This window comes from Manis javanica, chromosome 6 (genome assembly GCF_040802235.1).
Source record: "Manis javanica isolate MJ-LG chromosome 6, MJ_LKY, whole genome shotgun sequence".
Lineage (NCBI taxonomy): Eukaryota > Metazoa > Chordata > Mammalia > Pholidota > Manidae > Manis > Manis javanica.
In genome coordinates this window covers 114,157,150-114,177,056 of record NC_133161.1, presented here as the reverse complement: position 1 = coordinate 114,177,056, position 19,907 = coordinate 114,157,150, and the positions used below count along the sequence as shown (strand labels likewise).

Below are 19,907 nucleotides of genomic sequence, written 5' to 3'. Positions count from 1 at the left end.
TTCAAGGCCCCTCTGTTTTATTGCATTAAATATATCATGCCATTTTCTTCTGGCCTGTAAGGTTTCTGTTGAGGAGTCTGATGATAGCCTGATGAGTTTTCCTTTGTAGGTGACTTTTTCCCCTCTCTAGCTGCCTTTAAAATTCTGTCCTTATCCTTGATCTTTGCCATTTTAATTATTATGTGTCTTGGTGTTGTCCTCTTTGGGTCCCTTCTTTTGGGAGTTGTGTGTACTTATGTGGTATGAATGACTATTTCCTCCCCCAGTTTGGATAAGTTTTCAGCAATTATTTCTTCAAATACACTTTCTATCCCTTTTTCTCTCTCTTCTTCTTCTAGTATCCCTATAATGTGGATATTGTTCCTTTTGGATTGGTCACAGTTCTCTTAATATTGTTTCATTCCTGGAGATTCTTTTATCTCTCTCTGCGTCACCTTCTATGCATTCTTGTTCTCTGGTTTCTAATCGATCAATGGCCCCTTGCATCTCATCCATTCTGCTTTTAAATCCTTCCAGAGTTTGTTTTATTTCTGTATTCTCCCTCCTTAGTGTAAGATAAATTCTAGCTGAAATAAGCAGGCAAAGAGAGGCAACAAAGGGCCAGGTAATTTATTTAAATACCCCTGGGTGAGGTTCCATGGCCTTCTTTTCACAGGCCAGAGAAGTCACACCCAGTTGGGAAGGTGGGGGGCTTATAAGGGACTAGGAGGGGGAGGAGTGGGCAAGCTATCCTAGGGGGTGTGGAGAGGTATGATTGGCTAAAGGTGACATAATAGACAACTAAAAACTTTTTTTCCTTCCAAGAGGGAGGAGGCTAACATCCGGGTCTTAGTTGGCACATCAGAATGGAATTCAGGGAGAGCTGTCCCCTTTCCATATATGGCATGGACTTTGGGGTCTGGTCTGTTCTCCCCCTGTGGCATCTCTCTGTTCTGTTTGCATGTCCTTGTTTTTCCTTTCTCCAGCCTAACATTCCAGCCTTTTGGTCATAATGGGCGATGACTCAATCTGGCTACTTCTGGCTGACAAGGGGCATCATGGGGGTTTGAAGCTGGTATTAGGCTGAAGGAGGGGGTTCAGTGGGAAGAAGTGCGTAATGGTGAAGAAACATCTGGTTGGTGGTGACTCGGGTCATCTGGGTTAGCTGCTGTTGGAGGAAATTGAGGACACAAGGGGCAACTAAGAGTAAACCACAAACTGTTATTAAGGGGCCCAGTAGGGGCATTAGCTAGGCTATTATGGGGGACTGGAATTCTGGATCGAGTTTACATCTCAATGACTAGTATTGGGATTTAGTATAGATAAGACTGCATTATTGAAACAATACTTTTCTCTAAAATCACCCTCATTTTTATTAGAAGTAGCCAGATTAAGAAAATAATTAACAGTTGGCTTGATTATTTGCATAAGTGCAGCAAGAAGAGCAATTGATTACATAGGCTCTTTTAAATATGCTTTGCCGGAACTTTTTGTAAGGAATTTCAGATTGGACTTTTAAGGGCTTCTTGAGGCCAGAAAGCCAAGCAGACTTACCATCAGCTTGTGCCTGCAGTACCTGTAGATTTGGGTTAATTCATCTCTTCTTGAGGTTCCTAAGACATTCCTGAGGTTCCTGCACCTGCCGGGAAGTGACCTTCTTTACTCACCTGGTAAGGCTGCTGGGAACTCTGTAAGCAAGGTACCAGGTAGGTTCTTCTAAGGGGCTTTGTTGGCTCTATAAAGTCAACTTTAGTTCCTTAAAGCTATTCATATCTGAGCTTACACACATGTCTCTCAGGTATGACATCTCAGTCAAAGCCTTGGTAGTATAACCAGTGTTTTTAATTGCTCCTCTTACAAGGAAAGCAGGTTCTTATTGAACTTATGCAAATAAACATACTGCTATGAAGTATAAAAATAGTCACTGACAGTTTTAAAATTCTGGAGGGATCAGGTAGAGAGAAAGATAAAAGTTTCAATTCTGCTTATAAAGGCAGTCATTTACTAAACTGTTGTCAGCTTAAGAGAAAAAGCTTAAAACACTTTATCAACAACATTTGAAACAAAAAGGTACAAAATCATCTTCTTTAGTTTACTTAATCCTATGTAACTAATACTTGTTCTGCTCTAATTTAGTTTTTTACTAGCTTAAGAGTAATAAAACAGTGACTATAAATAATAAAAGACTTACAAATGACAATGGTTAAAGATCTGATGAGAGCTTATTGTAAGACAGTTGACATAAGGAAATTCTGATATTTCTGTAACACAAAACATTCAGGAACAAAGTTCAGCATCATTCCTTTTGACAGTGCCCTCCAGGCAATAAGCAGGTAATTATATATCATATAAATAAGCTAAATTAGCCAAATACTTTATCAAATGAGAAAAAGTTTTTCTGACATACTCTAGGGGCTCTCTGGGAAATATCAGAGTTAACTAAAGGCAAAAGCACTTTTTTGAATTTGATTTTGGGAAGTTGTTAAAAGTTTTAAGGCACTTGCTTAAATAGGACCATAGGTTGCTTTGAAGCAACACTTATCTAATTAAGTAGAATGACAACAAAGTACTTCAAAGGCAAATAAAGAAGGTTACACAGTTATTATCAAAGTTTAGCTTTTAGTCCTTTTAATATTAAGATCTCATTTTTTTAAAGACTCTGACAACTCACTGAGACTTTAAGCATAAGAAACTGCTTTGATAAAACAATTAGAACTTTCTGCAATCTTTCAATATTAAGAGCCGAATAACAGTTAAGAAAACTTTGTCTTTTTAACTGAAAACAAAATTCTAATTTTGCTGTGTACTTGATACTGAGACTCATTTGCTTTAATTTTATATAACATGACTATATTAAATTCTTCTACAAACTTTTTACAACTTTTTTATCAAAAGACATACTTTTTAGCCTGCAGAAATGTTTTCCTTACTACTTTAAGTAGTTTTGATTAGAACTTAAAACTATTACTTTAACTTTCAGTGAACACTGAAAAATAGGCTACTGTAAACTGTTACACTAGCATTTTTCAGATCGATACATGTATGAACGTATATTATCATTTTTGGAAATGTGCTTTATAGCACAATTTCTTATAGGCACAAAATACGTCTATGTAACTTAGCAGACTTTAAGAATTTTGGTTACTACAAAAATTCTCAGGCTGTTTGCATATGTATATATATTCTGTTATACATTAATACAGTATTATTATTAAGATATTTATTTGCTAGGCTTGTTTACTTATTTTTAGCAACTATGCTAGATTACTTACAAAACTTTTACTTAATGTTAGACAAAGCCAAGCCTTTGAGCATTTTATTCTTAAAAGATTTAGCAGATAACATTGACTTAAATGACTTTAGGTAAACTTAGGCAGCTGATAACAACAAGAACATGCCTGCCTCAGCTAAATTCAAATTAGCATTAATGCTTAACATTTTTTACTAGATTCTCTGGAAGTTCTAGAATGCTCAATCTTCACAAGTGCTTGTTTTTAAATAAAATATTTTTCATCTATACACGTAGACACACAGATGTACAAACTGAGATACAACGACTACAGTCAGCAACACTTTTCATAAAAACATATACACCGATAGACAAACTGATACAAAGACTTGAGTCAGATATCCAATTGCCTTCTCTCTTCTCAGCTTTTTGTCTGTGGCTTCTGGAACTAGAGGGCGGGAGGGGCGTGTTCTGGTGGGGGAAGAGGGCGGGGAAGGTGGAAGGAGAGGGAGAGGGGGTGGTGCAGCCACTGGAAGAGGAGAGCAGGACAAGGGTATGGTTGAGAATGTAGGACTTTAAGATGGAGGTGACACGTGTGAAGACAAAGGACTTAGAGATGGTGGTGGAGAGAGTAGGAGGGGACTGCGAGCTGAGGGAGGTGGCCAAGTGAGGTTTTCTGGTGGATCTGAAAAGGAAGGACTGAGCAGAGTAAGAGGCTGACAATCTTTCACTGGAGATCGGGCCAGGAGAAACTGAGTTATAGAACACTTAACATAAAGGTCTTACGGGAGTGCAAAGTCCAAAAAGCCTGCACATAACGGGATTTCATTCTACTTTCCACTCCGGTGGCAATAATTACTTAAGTAGGTGAGGAGGCTAAAATCAAAAGTTCCCTCAGGGGGCCAGTGAGATTGATTTTCCAAGAGATACTGAGGCCCAGCCTCAGAGCAAAGGAAGACTAACTTCCGTTTGCGAACTTCCTGGGACAAATAGAGAGTAGCCAGATTAGAAATGAGACACTGCAATGGGGTCTGAGCCTCTGCTTTCATGGGCTGGTTCCCCATGTCTGTGCCCACTTCCCAGAAAAAAATCCCACTGAGAGGAGTGCCCAGAATCCCAAGCACACCAAGTCAGGGGAGACAACCTGGGAGCCTGGGTGAGGGACGTCTCCCCCACCACAGGGCCAGGGGTGGGTATCCTGGATACTCGAATGGATGGGCTGAATACCCAAGACCTGGACGTAGCTATGATTTCGGACGGACCAGGTGAAACGGAGTTAGGAAGAGAAGCAGACCAGGGGAAATTGAGGGACTCACCAGAAAATAATCTATGCAGCGGAGAGCAGGCTGAGGTCCTGGGTCGGGGAAGGAGGGGGCGGGGCCGCCGGTGGCCGGTCGGTGCTCCACGCTCACACTCCTCCCGTGTTTCGGCACCATATGTAAGATAAATTCTAGCCAAAATAAGCAGGCAAAGAGAGGCAACAAAGGGCCAGGTAATTTATTTAAATGCCCCCGGGTGAGGTTCTGTGACCTTCTTGTCACAGGCCAGAGAAGTCACACCCGGTTGGGGAGGTGGGGGGCTTATAAGGGATTAGGAGGGTGAGGAGTGGGCAAGCTATCCTAGGGGGTGTGGACAGGTATGATTGGCTAAAGGTGACATAATAGACAACTAGAAACTTTTTTTCCTTCCAAGAGGGAGGAGGCTGACATCCGGGTCTTAGTTGGCACATCAGGATGGAATTCAGGGAGAGCTGTCCCCTTTCCATATACGACATGGACTTTGGGGTCTGGTCTGTTCTCCCCCTATGGCATCTCTCTGTTCTGTTTGCATGTCCTTGTTTTTCCTTTCTCCAGCCTAACACTTAGCTTTTGCATATTTCTCTGCAAGTCCATCAGCATGGTTATGACCTTAATTTTAAATTATTTTTCAGGAACATTGGTTAGGTCTGTCTCCCCAGATTCCTTTTCAGGGGAGACTGTCTGTGTTAATCTGGTCTGTATCAAATTCTTCTTACTTTTCATGGCGATAGAGATAGTCGTGGGTAGTTGGCTCGTGTCAGCTGGGAGAACATCCCTTCTTGCTAGTTTGTGGCCTTCCTCTGGGAGAACGGCAACCTCTAGTGGCTTGTGCTGGGCAGTTGCACGCAGACAGTGTTTCTGATTCTTGCCCAGCTGCTGTGAAGGAAGCTCTGTGCCCAGTTGCTATAGGCGTGGCCACTCTCATGCTGCCGCTCCACTATGGCAGGGCCGCACTGGAGCGGGAACGGGCGGAAGGCTGTTTATTGCCGTGAGGGGCTTTGGAGCTGCACTGCCACCTGGGGGGTTAGGGCATCTGGAGTTCCCTGGGTTCCCAGCTGCTGAGCTGATTGTGCCAGGACTCCTCTGTCCAGGTGTGGGGTCCCTGTCCCCTTAAGACTTTCAAAAAGCACTCGCTTTTCTTTGTCCCAGGGGCGCTGGCTACAGGGACCCACTCACAGGTTTTACTGTTCCATTTCCCTAGTATCCAGCACCCCGTGCACTGTGTGTCTGCACTCCTGTGTGGACAGCTAGGGCTGGGTGTTTAGCAGTCCTGGGCTCCCTCTCCCTCCCCACTCCGACCCCCTTCCTCCCCCCAGGAGCTGGGCTGAGGGGTGCTCGGGTCCCACTGGGCCGTGGCTTGTATCTTACCCCCTTCGTGAGGTGCAGGGTTCTTGCAGGTGTAGATGTAGTCTGGCTGTTGTCCTATATCTTCTGGTCTCTCTTTTCAGAATAGTTTTATTTGTTGTATTTTCAAAAATATATATGTTTTTGGGAGGAGATTTCCGCTGCTCTACTCATGCTGCCATCTTGTCTCCTCCCTCCTCATGCCTTTTTTTATGACTGAATAATCTCTTGTATAGTTATATCACATTTTGTTTATCTGTTCACTGTTGAAGGACATTTGTGTTGCTACCACTTTTTATGTATTGTGAATAATGCTGCTATGAACATTTGTGCACAAGTTTGTTTTTTTTAATGGAGGTATAATTGGCATATAACATTAGTTTCAGGTGTAAAACATGATTTGGTATTTATATATATTGCAAAGTGACCACACTTAGTCTAGTTAATAGCTGTCACTATATGTAGTTACAGAACTTTTTTCTTGTGATAACTTATAAGAGCTATTCCCATCAGTTTTCAAATATGCAATACAGTATTGTTAACTGGACTCAACATGCTGTCCATTATATCCCCTGGACTTATTTTCTAACTTGAAAGTTTGTGCCTTTTGACTACCTTTACCCATTTCACCTACCCCCACCCCATGCCTCTGGCAACCACCAATCTGTTCTCTGTATCTGTGAGCTTGGACTTTTGTTCTATTTTGTTTTGTTTTTAGATTTCACATGTAAGTGAGATCATAGGGCATTTATCTTTCTATGGGTGACTCATTTCACATAGCCATAATGCCCTCAAGATCCATCTATGATATCACAAATGGCAAGATTTCCTTCTTTGTTTGTGACTGTGTAATATTCCATTGTATATATATAACACATTTTCTTTATCTGTTGTTCATCCATCATTGGACACTTAGATTGTCTCCATATTTTGGCTATTGTAAATAATACTGCAGTGAATTTGGGGATGCATGTATCTTTTCAGGTTACATGCATATTTTCATATTCTTTGGATAAATACCCAGAGGTGGAATTGCTGGGTCATACGGTACTTTTATTTTTTATTTTTTTGAGGAACCTCCATACTGTTTTCCATGGGTGCACTTGTTTACATTTCCACGAGTAGTGTATGAGTATTCCTTGTTGTCCACATCCTTGCCAAAGCTTGTTATTTCCTTCAGTATATACTCTCTGACTGGTATGAGAGTATCACTGTAGCTTTGATTTGCATTTCCTTGATGACTACTGATGTTGAGCACCTTTTCATGTACTTGTTTGTCACCTGTATGTCTTATTTGGAGAATATTCACAAACACTGCCCATTTTTTAGTTGGGTGTTTTGTTGTATGAGATCCTTTTATAGTTTGGATACTAGCTCACCCCTTATCATATATGTGATTTGCAACTCTTTTTTCCCATTTGGTAGGTTGTCTTTTAGTATTTTGATGGTTTCATTTGCTGTGCAGAAGCATTTTAGTTTGTTGTACTCCCATATGTTTATTTTTGCTTGTGGTGTCAAGTCCAAAAACTCATCACCAAAACTTGTGTAAAGGAGCTATGTTTTTTTCTGGGAATTTTATGATTTCAGTTCTTACATTGAAATCCTTAATACATTTTCAATTTACTTTTGTGTATGGTTTAAAATAGTGGTCCGTTTTCATTCTTTTCCATGCAGTCCAGTTTTCCCAGCATCATTTATTGAAAAGACTATCCTTTCCCCATTTTATATACTTGGCTTCTTCATTGTAAATTGATTGACCATATATGTATAGGTTTTTTTCTGGGCCCTGTATTCTGTGTGTCTGTTTTTATGCCACTACCATACTGGTCTGATTACTATAGTTTTGTAATATAGTTTGAAATTAGGGCAGTGATGCTTTCCAGCTTTGTTTTTCTTTCTCAAGATTGCTTTGGCTATTTGGGGTTATGTGTGGTTCCATACCAATTTTAGGATTGTTTCTTCTATTTTGTGAAAATGCTGTTGGATTTTGATAGGGATGCATTGAATCTGTAGATAGGTTTAGGTAGTATGGACATTTTAACAATACTCTTGTGGTCCATGAGCACAAACTTTTTTTTTTCCATTTATTTGTGTCTTTCTTTCATCAATGTCAGTTTTCAGTGTACAGGTTTTTCACCTCTTTAACTAAATTTAATCCTAGTTTTATTATTTTTGATGAAGTTGTAAATGAGATTTTCTTAATTTTTCTTTTTGATAGTTTGTTATCTGTATAGAAAACAACAGATTTTTGTGTTTTGATTTTGTATCCTGCAACTTTACCAAACTTATTTATTAGTTCTAGCAATATTTTGGTAACATCTTTATGGTTTTCTATATATCATATCATCTGCAAATAGGGGCAGTTTTACTTCATCCTTTCTAATTTGAATGCCTTTTATTTCTTTTTCTTCTCTAATTGTTTTAGCTAAGGTTTATAGTGCCATGTTGAATAAAAGTGGCAAGTGTCTTGTTCCTGATCCTAGAGGAAAAACTTTAAGCTTTTCACCATTGAGTATGATGTTAGCTGTGGACTTGTCTTATATGACCTTTATTATGTTGAAGTACCCCTCTGTACCCGTTTTGTTGAGAAGTTATAAGTGGATTTTGAAGTTTGTCAAATGCTTTTTCTGCATCTGTTGAGGTAGATGATCATAAGACTTTTATCCTTCATTTTGTTAATGTGCTGTATCACTTGATTTGTGAATGTAGAAGCTTGTACCCCTGGAATGAAGCCCACTTTATCATGGCGTATGATCCTTTAATGTGTTATTGAATTTAGTTTCTTAATATTTTGTTGAGGATTTTTGCATCTTTGTTCATCAGAGATAGTGGTCTATAGTTTTGGTTTTTTTTGTGGCACCATTGTTTGGTTTTGTTATCAGGGTTATGCTGGCCTTATAAAACATGTTTGGAAGTGTTCCCTTCTCTTTTAATTCTTAGAAGAATTTGAGAAGGATTGATATTAATTCTCTTTCAGTGTTTGATAGAATTCACCAGCCTTCTGGTCCTGGAATTTTCTTTGGGAGGTTTTTGATTATGCATAATCAGTCTATTCAGCTCTCCTATTTCATCATGATTTAGTCTTTTTTTTCGATAGTGTTTCTAGGAATTTATCCATTTCTTCAAGGTTGTCAATTTTGTTGGCATATCATTGTTCATAGTACTTACTTATCCTTTGTATTTCTGTGGTGTCAGTTGTAACATCTTCACTTTCATTTCTGATATTTGAGTCCTCTCTTTTTCTTGGTGTGTTCAAGTTTTTCATGAACTTTTTTTTGTACACAGGTATTTGCAACACTATTATTCATGATAGACAAAAGGTTGAAATAAGCCAAATGTCCATCAGTGGACAAACAGATAAACAAAAGTGGTATCTCTATAAAATGAAATAGTATAAAAAGGAATAAAGTACTGCATGCCACAACTTGTTTAAGCCCCAAAAATACCCTGTCACTTGAAAGAAACCAGGCATATATATCTACTTACTATATGATTCTATTCATATGAAAGTCCAGAACAGGCAAATATATAGACAGAGAGAGTAAATTAGTGCTTGCTTAGGGCTGGGTGGCAGGGGTTAATGGGGAGGGTGGGAAGGTGATAAGTAAAGGATATAGAGCTTTGGGGGTTTTTTGTTGAGATATAATTGACATATAACATTTTATTAGTTTCATGTATATAATGATTCAATATATGTATATATACAAAATTATTAGAATAAGTCTATGTGAAAACATTTAATTTATCTTGGAGATGTACATGTTTTAATTTCTTGGGTATAACATAGCTTGTACAATAAATAAACGATGTTAAATTTAAACCATGAATACATCCTGTTATTATTTAAAATTGGTATGATTCTTTTTTTTTTTTTCAGCGAGTACTGAGCCATCAAGATGATACAGCTTTGCTAAAAGCATATATTGTTGAATGGCGAAAATTCTTTACACAATGTGATATTTTACCGAAGCCTTTTTGTCAGTTGGAGATTACTTTATTGGGTAAACAGGGCAGCAATAAAAAATCAAATGTAGAAGATAGTATTGTTCGAAAGGTAAGTTAATTTTTCACTTGTTTTCTACCCTTTTTCAGAAAGAGGATGATTTGAAGACTTCTGAAAGTAATTTAGACTTTAAAATGGGTTTGTCTATTTCACATATAAATATCTTCTAGCTCTTGCCGCATTTTATTGAATAATACCAGTTTCTCTTGCATCCATTTTTATCTTCTGTTCTCTCTCTTCTCTGTGTGGTTGTAAGCTGTAGAACTGTATGTATCTTCAGACATTACCTCCTTTGATTTTCCTCTTTTGCTTTCTCCTTTTCTTAGTTTTTACTTCAATATTTTATTTTCTTATTCTTTCTTTGTACTTTTACCGCCCTATAAATTCCTATAAATTAAATTACTTTTTTCCTCTTTCAAAAATCTCTCCTTGAAAGGGGAACCCTCCTACACTGCTGGTGGGCATGTAAACTAGTTCAACCACTGTGGAAAGCAGTATGGAGGTTCCTCAAAAAGCTCAAAATAGACATACCATTTGACCCAGGAATTCCACTTCTAGGAATTTACCCTAAGAATGCAGCAGCCCAGTTTGAAAAAGACAGATGCACCCCTATGTTTATCACAGCACTATTTACAATAGCCAAGAAATGGAAGCAACCTAAGTGTCCATCAGTAGATGAATAGATAAAGAAGATGTGGTACATATACACCATGGAATATTATTCAGCCATAAGAAGAAAACAAATCCTACCATTTACAACAACATGGATAGAGCTAGAGGGTATTATGCTCAGTGAAATAAGCCAGGCAGAGAAAGACAAGTACCAAATGATTTCACTCATATGTGGAGTATAAGAACAAAGCAAAAACTGAAGGAACAAAACAGCAGCAGACTCACAGAACCCAAGAATGGACTAACAGTTACCAAAGGGAAAGGGACTGGGGAGGACAGGTGGGAAGAGAGGTAGAAGGGGAAAAAGGGCATTATAATTAACACACATAACATCGGGGGTGCACGGGGAAGGCAGTATAGCACAGAGAAGACAAGTAGTGGCTCTATAGCATCTTACTACGCTGATGGACAGTAATGGGGTATGTGGTGGGCATTTGATAATGGGGGGAATCTAGTAAAACCACAATGTTGCCCATGTGATTTTAAATTAATGATACCAAAATGAAAAAAAAATCTCTCCTTTTATTAAGTTACCTTCTGGTATCTTTGTGGTTAATCATGGCCAAAATGCCATCATCTTCGTAATGTTCTTTTTACTTGATTCTCGTTATTATTAACCCATTGTGGACTGTGTTTATTTTCATATTTTGCATAGTTCCTAGTTAAAAGCTCCCCCCAGTAATGGCTCATGATTTAATGAACTGAACTCTGTTAAGGAACTCAGCTCTGAAAGTGAAGAGTCCCTGGGTTCCCTTTCAGTTCAGTTAGTGATGATCTAACCTCTGTGTCCTCATTTATCCTATAAAATTCCTACTTGTGAGAGGCAAATGGAACCATAGATCTGAAAAGTAAAACATTTCATTTGAACTTCAAACAACTCATTACTTGATATGATGGTTATAGCAAGAAATAGTGACCTGGACATTATTCCCAGCCTTAAAATTTATGCCACATTATCAGGAACACTGTAAGTTTAGATAGCCAGTTGTTCTTAGTGGCAAAAATAACTGAAATATGTGAAATTACCCTCCCCCCGCAAAAAAAACCACTTCTCAATGCTTTTTAATTGGCTGTTCCATAATCTTGTCCTCTCTTCTTTTCTGTTACTCCTTTAATTTTTACCATTCCCCATGTTTGTGGGAATCCACATCACTTAATGATTAAGAGCACAGATTCTGGGACCACAGTTGTTGAATTCAAGTTCCAGTGTTGCTATTTATGAGCTATGTAAATATGGGAAAGTAGCTGTCTGCTCTGTGCCCCAGATTTCACACATCTAAGGAAGAAATAATGGTACCTGTATGTAGGTTGTGAGGATTAAATGAGGTGTATGTGGAGAGTACATGGAGGATCTCCACATACATAGTGAGTGTCATATAACTTAACTGCTACCATTTGCTGTTGTAATAAATATATTTTCTGTATCTGACATTCTTGGATATTACATAGGTCGGTGATAATACATATTCACAAGTATGTATATACCATTTCCATCATTTAGATGGAACATCTATAAAGTAGATTTGTGTATATGTATATATATAAATACAATTTTTTTAAGTCCAGTATCAAATTTTCAGTTGATCATTTTTGCAATTATTGTATGTTTATACAAACATGCATAGGAGCATTCCAAACACATATCAGTATTTCTGAAATTCTACCTCGGAACTATAGGGGAAGTAACATTTTCCATCCATTACCATATTTAATTTTACAACCACCACTTGAAATTTGTACTATTATTTTCATTGTTTGACAGATGAAAAAGCAGGTAAATAAATAACAGCTGGAATTCAAATCTAATTATGTTGATTCTGAAACTCTTTACCATTTGTTATTTAGCAAATTTAAATATACTACTTCCTTGAAATATTCAAGTGAATATAGGCCTAAGAATTTGATTTCCTTTTTTAGTGTTTGGATTAACATTTGTGTGTGTGTATATGATATTGATGTATTAATCACTGAAAGAATTCCATATTTTGTTCTTTTTTTCCTAGCTCATGCTTGATACATGGAATGAATCAATCTTTTCAAATATAAAAAACAGACTCCAAGATAGTGCAATGAAGCTGGTACATGCTGAAAGACTAGGAGAAGCTTTTGATTCTCAGCTGGTCATTGGAGTAAGAGAATCCTATGGTATGTTATAAGGTTTTATGATCATAATTTCCTTTTTACAGAAATTCTAAGATAATTATAGAATAACACTATCAAAATTATGTTTATTAACATATAGTCACATCTACTTTTAGTGCCACATGCTTTTAAGAAAACGTATTCTTTAAAGAAACCTATAAAAATTCATATTTGTGTGGTTAATATATATTTTTTCTATCACACTCATTTTTGGCTGGTGAATCTTTTTAGTGACCTAAAATAGAGAAATGTAGACTTGTATCTATAGTTCGTAAAAGGTGGTAATTGGCTTTGTACGTGTTTTCAGGAAGTTAATTCCATGTGTACATTCCTCTCCAAACTTTTCAGTTTCTGACAATGATATTCTCATTAGTTCCTTGAATTAGATATGCTGTTTCACTGTTTACTCTAACTAGATTACCTCCTCTCTCTTTCTCTTCTAACTCATCCTCTAGTTCCACATATAGGTCTTTTATAATTCCAAGATGAAATTAGGTCCTCTCACAATAGTACCTATCCCTCCCTGTCATAATACTTTAGTTTAATTAACTATGTTGTTGACACTCTATCATTACTAAACATAGATTGCCTGGCACAAATTATTTCTTGATAAGAATGTTTTATATGAATGAACCTTTACTTATCTTTGATTGGCTCTCTCCATTGCCCCCATGTATTTCAGTTATCAGATTTTAGATTTTCATCAGCCATGTCCCTGAAATTTATTCCTTTTTATTTTAGCTGCCACCAGTTTAGACTTATTTAAACTCTACTTCTGGACTTTTGAGGCAATTGTCTTATTGCTATCACTTAACCCATGTAGTAGAATTAAGTACTGTTTTCTTGGTATTTTTCTTATTTAACCCATTTAGTGTAGTATACCATCCTGAATTCAGGTTATTTAGCCGGAGATTTAAGGCTCTCCACGACCATTCCTACCTTATGTTCTACCTTATCTTCTATTAATCTTACATGCCACTCAAACAACTTAGTCATTATACTTTGACATGGTCTTATACTTTTCTGTTTCTGAATATTTACTTACTTTACGAATCTCTGTTTATATCCTAGTTTTATTCCTAAGACTCAGTTCAAATCCTGTCTCTTCTGTGAATGGTCTTGATCACCAGTTAGAAGTCAGTCTCTTTCCTATTAAAAAAAAAAATTGTCCCTATTACCTGTACTGTTTGTCTTTGTGCTGTTTACTGCTTTGTGCTATTATCTTTTTAAGTCTCTCATAGGAAAGGATTTTGTCTTAACCAGTTTTATGATCTCTTCAGCTTTGTCACAGTCTCATGTGCATAATAACTACCCAATATTTGTTACTTCATTTATTGTACTCAAATACTGAATTTACTCATAATTAGAATAAAATTTTATTTTCTGTTTTTCAGTTAACCTTTGTTCTAATCCTGAAGATAAGCTTCAAATTTATAGGGACAATTTTGAGAAGGCATACTTGGATTCAACAGAGAGATTTTATAGAACACAGGCACCCTCGTATTTACAACAAAATGGTGTACAGAATTATATGAAATATGTAAGTCAGAACTTAGTACATGTGATAATTTGAGCTATTCTCTTGATATTCTTAAAATGATTGCTATTTTGCTTCTGGACAGGCAGACGCTAAATTAAAAGAAGAAGAAAAACGAGCATTACGTTACTTAGAAACAAGACGAGAATGTAACTCTGTTGAAGCAGTAAGTAATACTGTGTTGTGTATTTTATGAGATTATTTGAAAAACAGTAGCCCAGGGATGACAAATACATGGCGTAGGTAATATTATTTATCCTTTCTCATGTCTCCGACCAACGTCATTAATTGATTATAATACTTTTCCCAGTGAGCCAAAGCACAGCTGCAGAAGGCATCTTATTCAGAATTCACTGTTGTTCTAAGCTGATGTGCAAGATAAAATCTATTTGCCATCCCTGCTCTAGACTTTACTATATTTAATGTAGTTTAATATTAATATTCAGAATTTAATTTTTAAACAATCTCCTTTTATTATATTGTATATATATCTATATATCTATATATACATATAGATATATAGATATAGTTAACCATTTTAATGACTTTAATGTTGTAAGTAAAATATGTACCTAGAAGCATAGTTGATTGTTGTTAATCATGGTAATTATGTTCTATAAAGTGGCTGCAAACAGTGAATTAGTAACAAACCATTACTCCTAGAGGATATTTATTCTTGATATGGGAGAATATTTTCAAACCTCATCTTGTCATGAAATAAAATATTAATTATTTAATCAAGGAACATCAGTCTTAAATTGTTTTATTTACTTATATTGTAAGGAAAGGAAGAATTAAACTTCGATAGTCTTAGAAATTGCTCAGATATAGCAATAATATTTCCTCTAGTTCTTTTCAGTCTTTGGAGCCTAGTAACTAGATTTAGATTATACTCAAAGAAATTAACATTCCAGTTTTATAACATTTTTCAACTCTGGCTGATTTTTTTTTTTTAACTTTTGAGTTTTCTTTGGCTTCTTCCATCTTGAATAATAGCGATGTTTATCTTCATTCAAAAATCAGGCTGAATTGGATGCTTTCTCCCTAGTTTTTCTGTTTGTTTTACTTTTCATAATATATTCCCTTTTTCAATGGCAAAAATAACTGTGATATTGGCCAGAAAAGGGGGCTAATTTAGTGGTTATTTATAGTTCTCTATAGAAATTTAGATCTAGGCTTGGGCAGGAAAGGCCATTGAATGTTGTTATTTAAACAAGTGTGTCATGCTCCAAGTTTTCCCTCAGGAAGATTAGTTTGGTGGCAATATAAAAGATTAATTAAAGTGGGGAAGAGCTGGAAATAGAAATTAGGAGGTTTTTGCAATAATTCAAGCAGAGTATTAGGAGTACCAAAAAGTTTATAGCAATGAGAACAGAAAGGAGAAGTGTAGAAAGATTTCACAAAGGCAGAAGAACATTGTATCACATGGATGGGGTTAGATACTGGAGAGAATTGAGTCAATAGTGTTTCTGAGGTTTTGGTTTGGGAGAATTGTACTGCTACAGAGAGATCAGGTGTAAGAGTAAGTCTTAGTAGTGTACAAGAAAGATGAGTCTAGTTTCAGGGATCTGAGTATTTTGAGTTGATCAGTGTGCTCATAGCATCTGGGTAGGGCTGTTGCAATTTCATAAGAAACAATTGTATTCTATTCGTCTGCTCTCATTTATACAGCCGAGTTATATCATATCCATATTAAACTTGTGTAAATTCAACCTCAAATAACGGTCCAACAGAGAATAGGAGAGAAAAAGAAAAAGAATGAGAAAGGTAGCACTAAATAAATATACATGACAATTTGAATAGAACAGTTAAATCTCCCTTTCTACTTTAAAACACACACCTCACCAAGTTGAATAACTCTTGAATTTAAAGATAAATTTCTTGTCTTTTTCTTTTCAACAAAGACCCTAAGGCCATAGAGCAAGCTTCTAAAGAGATTGTACTTTATTGGGGATGTAAGAGAGTTCTGTTTGTGTGGTCTGGTTTTTTTGTTTTTTCCTCAGTTTTCTGTTTTGTTTTTAAATCAACTTGATTAAAATGTAACATATATACAGAAAACTGCACAAAAATCTTAAGTGTATAATAACTGAATTATCACAAAATGAAATACCTGTGAAATCACCAGAACAAGAATTATTGGCAATTCAGAAACCTTCTACCATGCCCCCTCCAAATTACTGTTACCATCTTTTCTTCAAAAGTTATCACTCTCCTAACTTCTAACACAGATTAATGTTAATCAGGGACCAATGTATAGTTTGTTCAGTGCAGAGGAGACATGAAGCACCAAAAGTGTAGAATTAATTAGAACTTTGGGGATTTAAGGCTTAATGCAGGTGTGTTACTACATTATATAACTCACTGAGCTAAGGCCATTATGTTATACACATAATATTAATCATATATTTGTTAATTTATAATTTTTGTTTCCAAGAGAAATGATGTATTAAAATGAAGTATGTTGTAATGGAATGAAGAGTAAGCCAAAAAATCACCAAGCCCTGGGCTCTAATTTAATATGAATAAAATATGATTTCTTTGAATAGTAAGAAACAAGTCACTTTCCATACTAAAAAATATTCAAAACAGATTTACTGCCCTAAATTAAAGGAATTATCAGCCATCAGAAATGTGCTATGCTATTTCTTAATGCTTTATTGATATTAGTTCTAGTTTGTACTTAGCTTTTTGGCTATTCTTATTAATATAGGATAAATACAAAATTGGAAGAATATTTTTTACTGTTATCGTCACTTCATGTGGGGCTGCATGGTAATGTACACCAGAACTTAAGATATAAGTATGTACATTTTTGCATTTATGGTTTTCTCCGAAAAATAGGAAATTATTATGGTTTATCAATTACTTTCTTTGAATTTAGTTAGTATGAGTCAACCTCAGTCTTTTAAACCCAACTGGTTTTCAGCATACACAGGAAAACAAGTTTCTGGACCTGTATTCTGTGTAATAGAGCAAATCTCACCCAGGTAGTACCCAGTTACAAGGCCAGGCCTAATAAAGGCCAGATGTATATTTTAGATGTTCATACAGTGCTGAGTAGCTTACTGAATTCTTTGGTTTTTTATGAGTTTATTTCTTTCTCTTGGGTATTCCTAGGATCTGATTACATCATTTGCAAATGGTAATGCTTCTTTCTAATGTTAGTATCTCCTATTTCCTTCAGTGGACTAAATCTATTAATTAATTTTAGAAAAATGTTAAATAATACTGGGAATCCTTGTCATCTTGTCTTCTTCCAACCTTTGTTGAGAGTGCATCTAGATTTTCACCATTAAGTATGATATTGGCTTGTGGCTTCATGTGTGCATTTTTTTATGTTAAGAAAGCATTCATTAGGAATGTATATATCTTAGTCTTACACCACTAGCTTATTTTATGTGAAAATGTTGAGGCATTTCCATTAAGATAATGAGCAGGGCAAGTATGCCCCACTATTTCTACTGCTGTTTAACATTGTATTAGATGATGCTTGAACCACACAGAAGTAAACTTAAAAAAATGGAAAGACATCCCTTGTTCTTAAATTCTGTGACTCAAAATTATAAATTTTGGTTCTTCCCTAAATGAATTTATAAATTCACTGTAATTCCAATAAAAATACTAATAATTATTTTATGAACTTACACGCATTGACACAGAAGTTCATGTGGAAAAGTAAACATTTAAGAATAGCCAGGAAGACACTGGAAAAGAAAAACTATGAGGAGAACTAGCCATACCAGATATTAAAACATACTGTATAAAGCCATACCATTATAAAGAAAATAGTGTGGTTATTGATACATAAGTAGATAGGGAATCAGTGGAATGGAATAGGAAGTCCAGAATTATATATGACAAAGTTGGATCTCAAATCACTGGCGGTAAAGATGGATTTTTCAACAAATAGTGATGGGACAACTTGGCAGGCATTTGGAAAAAAATAATTACATCTGTATTTATACCAAATAATAAACACCAAATGAATTAGGGACCTAAATGTTAAAAATGAAATTGTACAAGTATTAGAAGAATCCCTCTTTGACCGTGGTGTAGGGAAAATCTTTTCATTATGACTCAAACTTCAGAGTTAATAAGAAGAAGAGGTTGGCAAATTTGGCTACATTTTAAAAGTTGCCAAAAGCACCATAAGCAAAGGCAAAAGACAACTCACAACTTGGGAAAAAATATTTGCAACATATATTACAGACAAAGGTCTAATACCCCTCTTATATAAAGAACTTTTTAAGTGTATTTTTTAAATTGAAGTATAGCTGATATACAATATTATGTGGTTTCAAATATATAACACATTGGTTCAGCAGTTACAAACATTATTAAATCCTCACCCCAACTTGTGCATTTACTGTCTGTCAACATAGATGTTACAGAACGATTGACTATATTCTCCATGCTGCACTTTGATCCCCAAGACCAACTTTTATTATGATTGAGATTTTTGTCACTTTATCCCACTCACCCACCCAGCCTAGCCCCTCCCTCATGTAAAGAATTTTTTTTATTGTAATTGAGAAACAAAAAGGGACATAAAACCTGATAGAAAAAACTTGGAAACAAATGCAGACAGACAATTTACACAAATATATGCTTAATAGTGTCCACCAAACATACAAAAATGTTCAGGCTCATTCTTACAGAAGAATGCTGCCTTAAAAATGTAGAGGGCAGCAGACAGTCACTATCAGGCAAATACAGCAATGATTGTTACAGACAGGCTCCACCAATGAATACTAAGACTCAAGGCCAAAAGTTAGAGCTAAAATATATTTTCTTAAACTTCAAAGTATCTTTCCCCAAGATATTTACTAAGGAAAAAATAGTAATTTCACGATGGAGAAACCCAAAAGACACTCTTAATCAAATGATCAAGGTTAACATCACCAGTACAAGACAGTGATGTTCTATACCTTAAATATGATGCACTAAGAAGAATACAACACATATGTGTGATATTCTTGTCAAGTATGCATACTCTAATGAGAAAAGATTAATAGGCAATCCCAAATTGAGGGTCAGTCTACAAAATAACTGACTAGTACTCTTTAACCAAAGTGTCAAGATCACAACAGACCAAAATAAAACAAGGAAGTATCACAGATTGGAGGAGACTAGAACTAACAACTAAATGCAATGTGGACTTGTAGGTAGGATTCTGGAATAGTAAAGAGATGAGTGGAAAAACTGGTGAATTTCTAATAAGGTTTGTAGTTAGTTATTAGTAAAATACTATTTTCCTGGGTTTAATATTAATATTAATAGTTAAATAACTGGTTATGTAAGATGTTACTGTTAGGGGAGCTGGGGTGATGGATGTGTGAGCACTCTACTTTTACAACTTTTCTATAAAGCTACAATCAAAATAAAATGTAAAAATATTATGAAGAGTCCCTTTTTTATTTGGGAAGCATCAATAAAGGTTATCACATGGCATTTTCTTCCATTGAACTAATTCAGTTAATGGAGTTCCTAATATTAAAGCATTCTTCCATTTTAGAAGTGAACACAAGGTCCCATTTTTAATGGATGGATACTGCAAAGGGATTTTGACATATCCTATATAACCAACAAAAGTTATTCCCAGGATTTTGCCCCTACAACTTCTTATATATAAAATGTTTAGATGTTTAGTTTATGTAATGAGGATAATATCTTTGGGATCCTTAAATAGACTTATCCTAATTC

At 35.8% G+C, this 19,907-nt stretch overlaps 1 protein-coding gene across 2 annotated transcripts in view; it reads left to right on the top strand.

The window, feature by feature from the left end:
* CUL5 (cullin 5) overlaps positions 1–19,907 on the top strand; it is a 132,411-nt gene that overhangs the window by 56,432 nt on the left and 56,072 nt on the right. For both annotated transcript variants that reach the window (XM_037020275.2, XM_037020265.2), the window contains exons 4-7: positions 9,728–9,904; positions 12,529–12,670; positions 14,062–14,207; positions 14,290–14,370. In XM_037020275.2, coding sequence (XP_036876170.1) covers positions 9,728–9,904; positions 12,529–12,670; positions 14,062–14,207; positions 14,290–14,370 — 546 coding nt within the window. The remainder of the gene's footprint in view (positions 1–9,727; positions 9,905–12,528; positions 12,671–14,061; positions 14,208–14,289; positions 14,371–19,907) is intronic.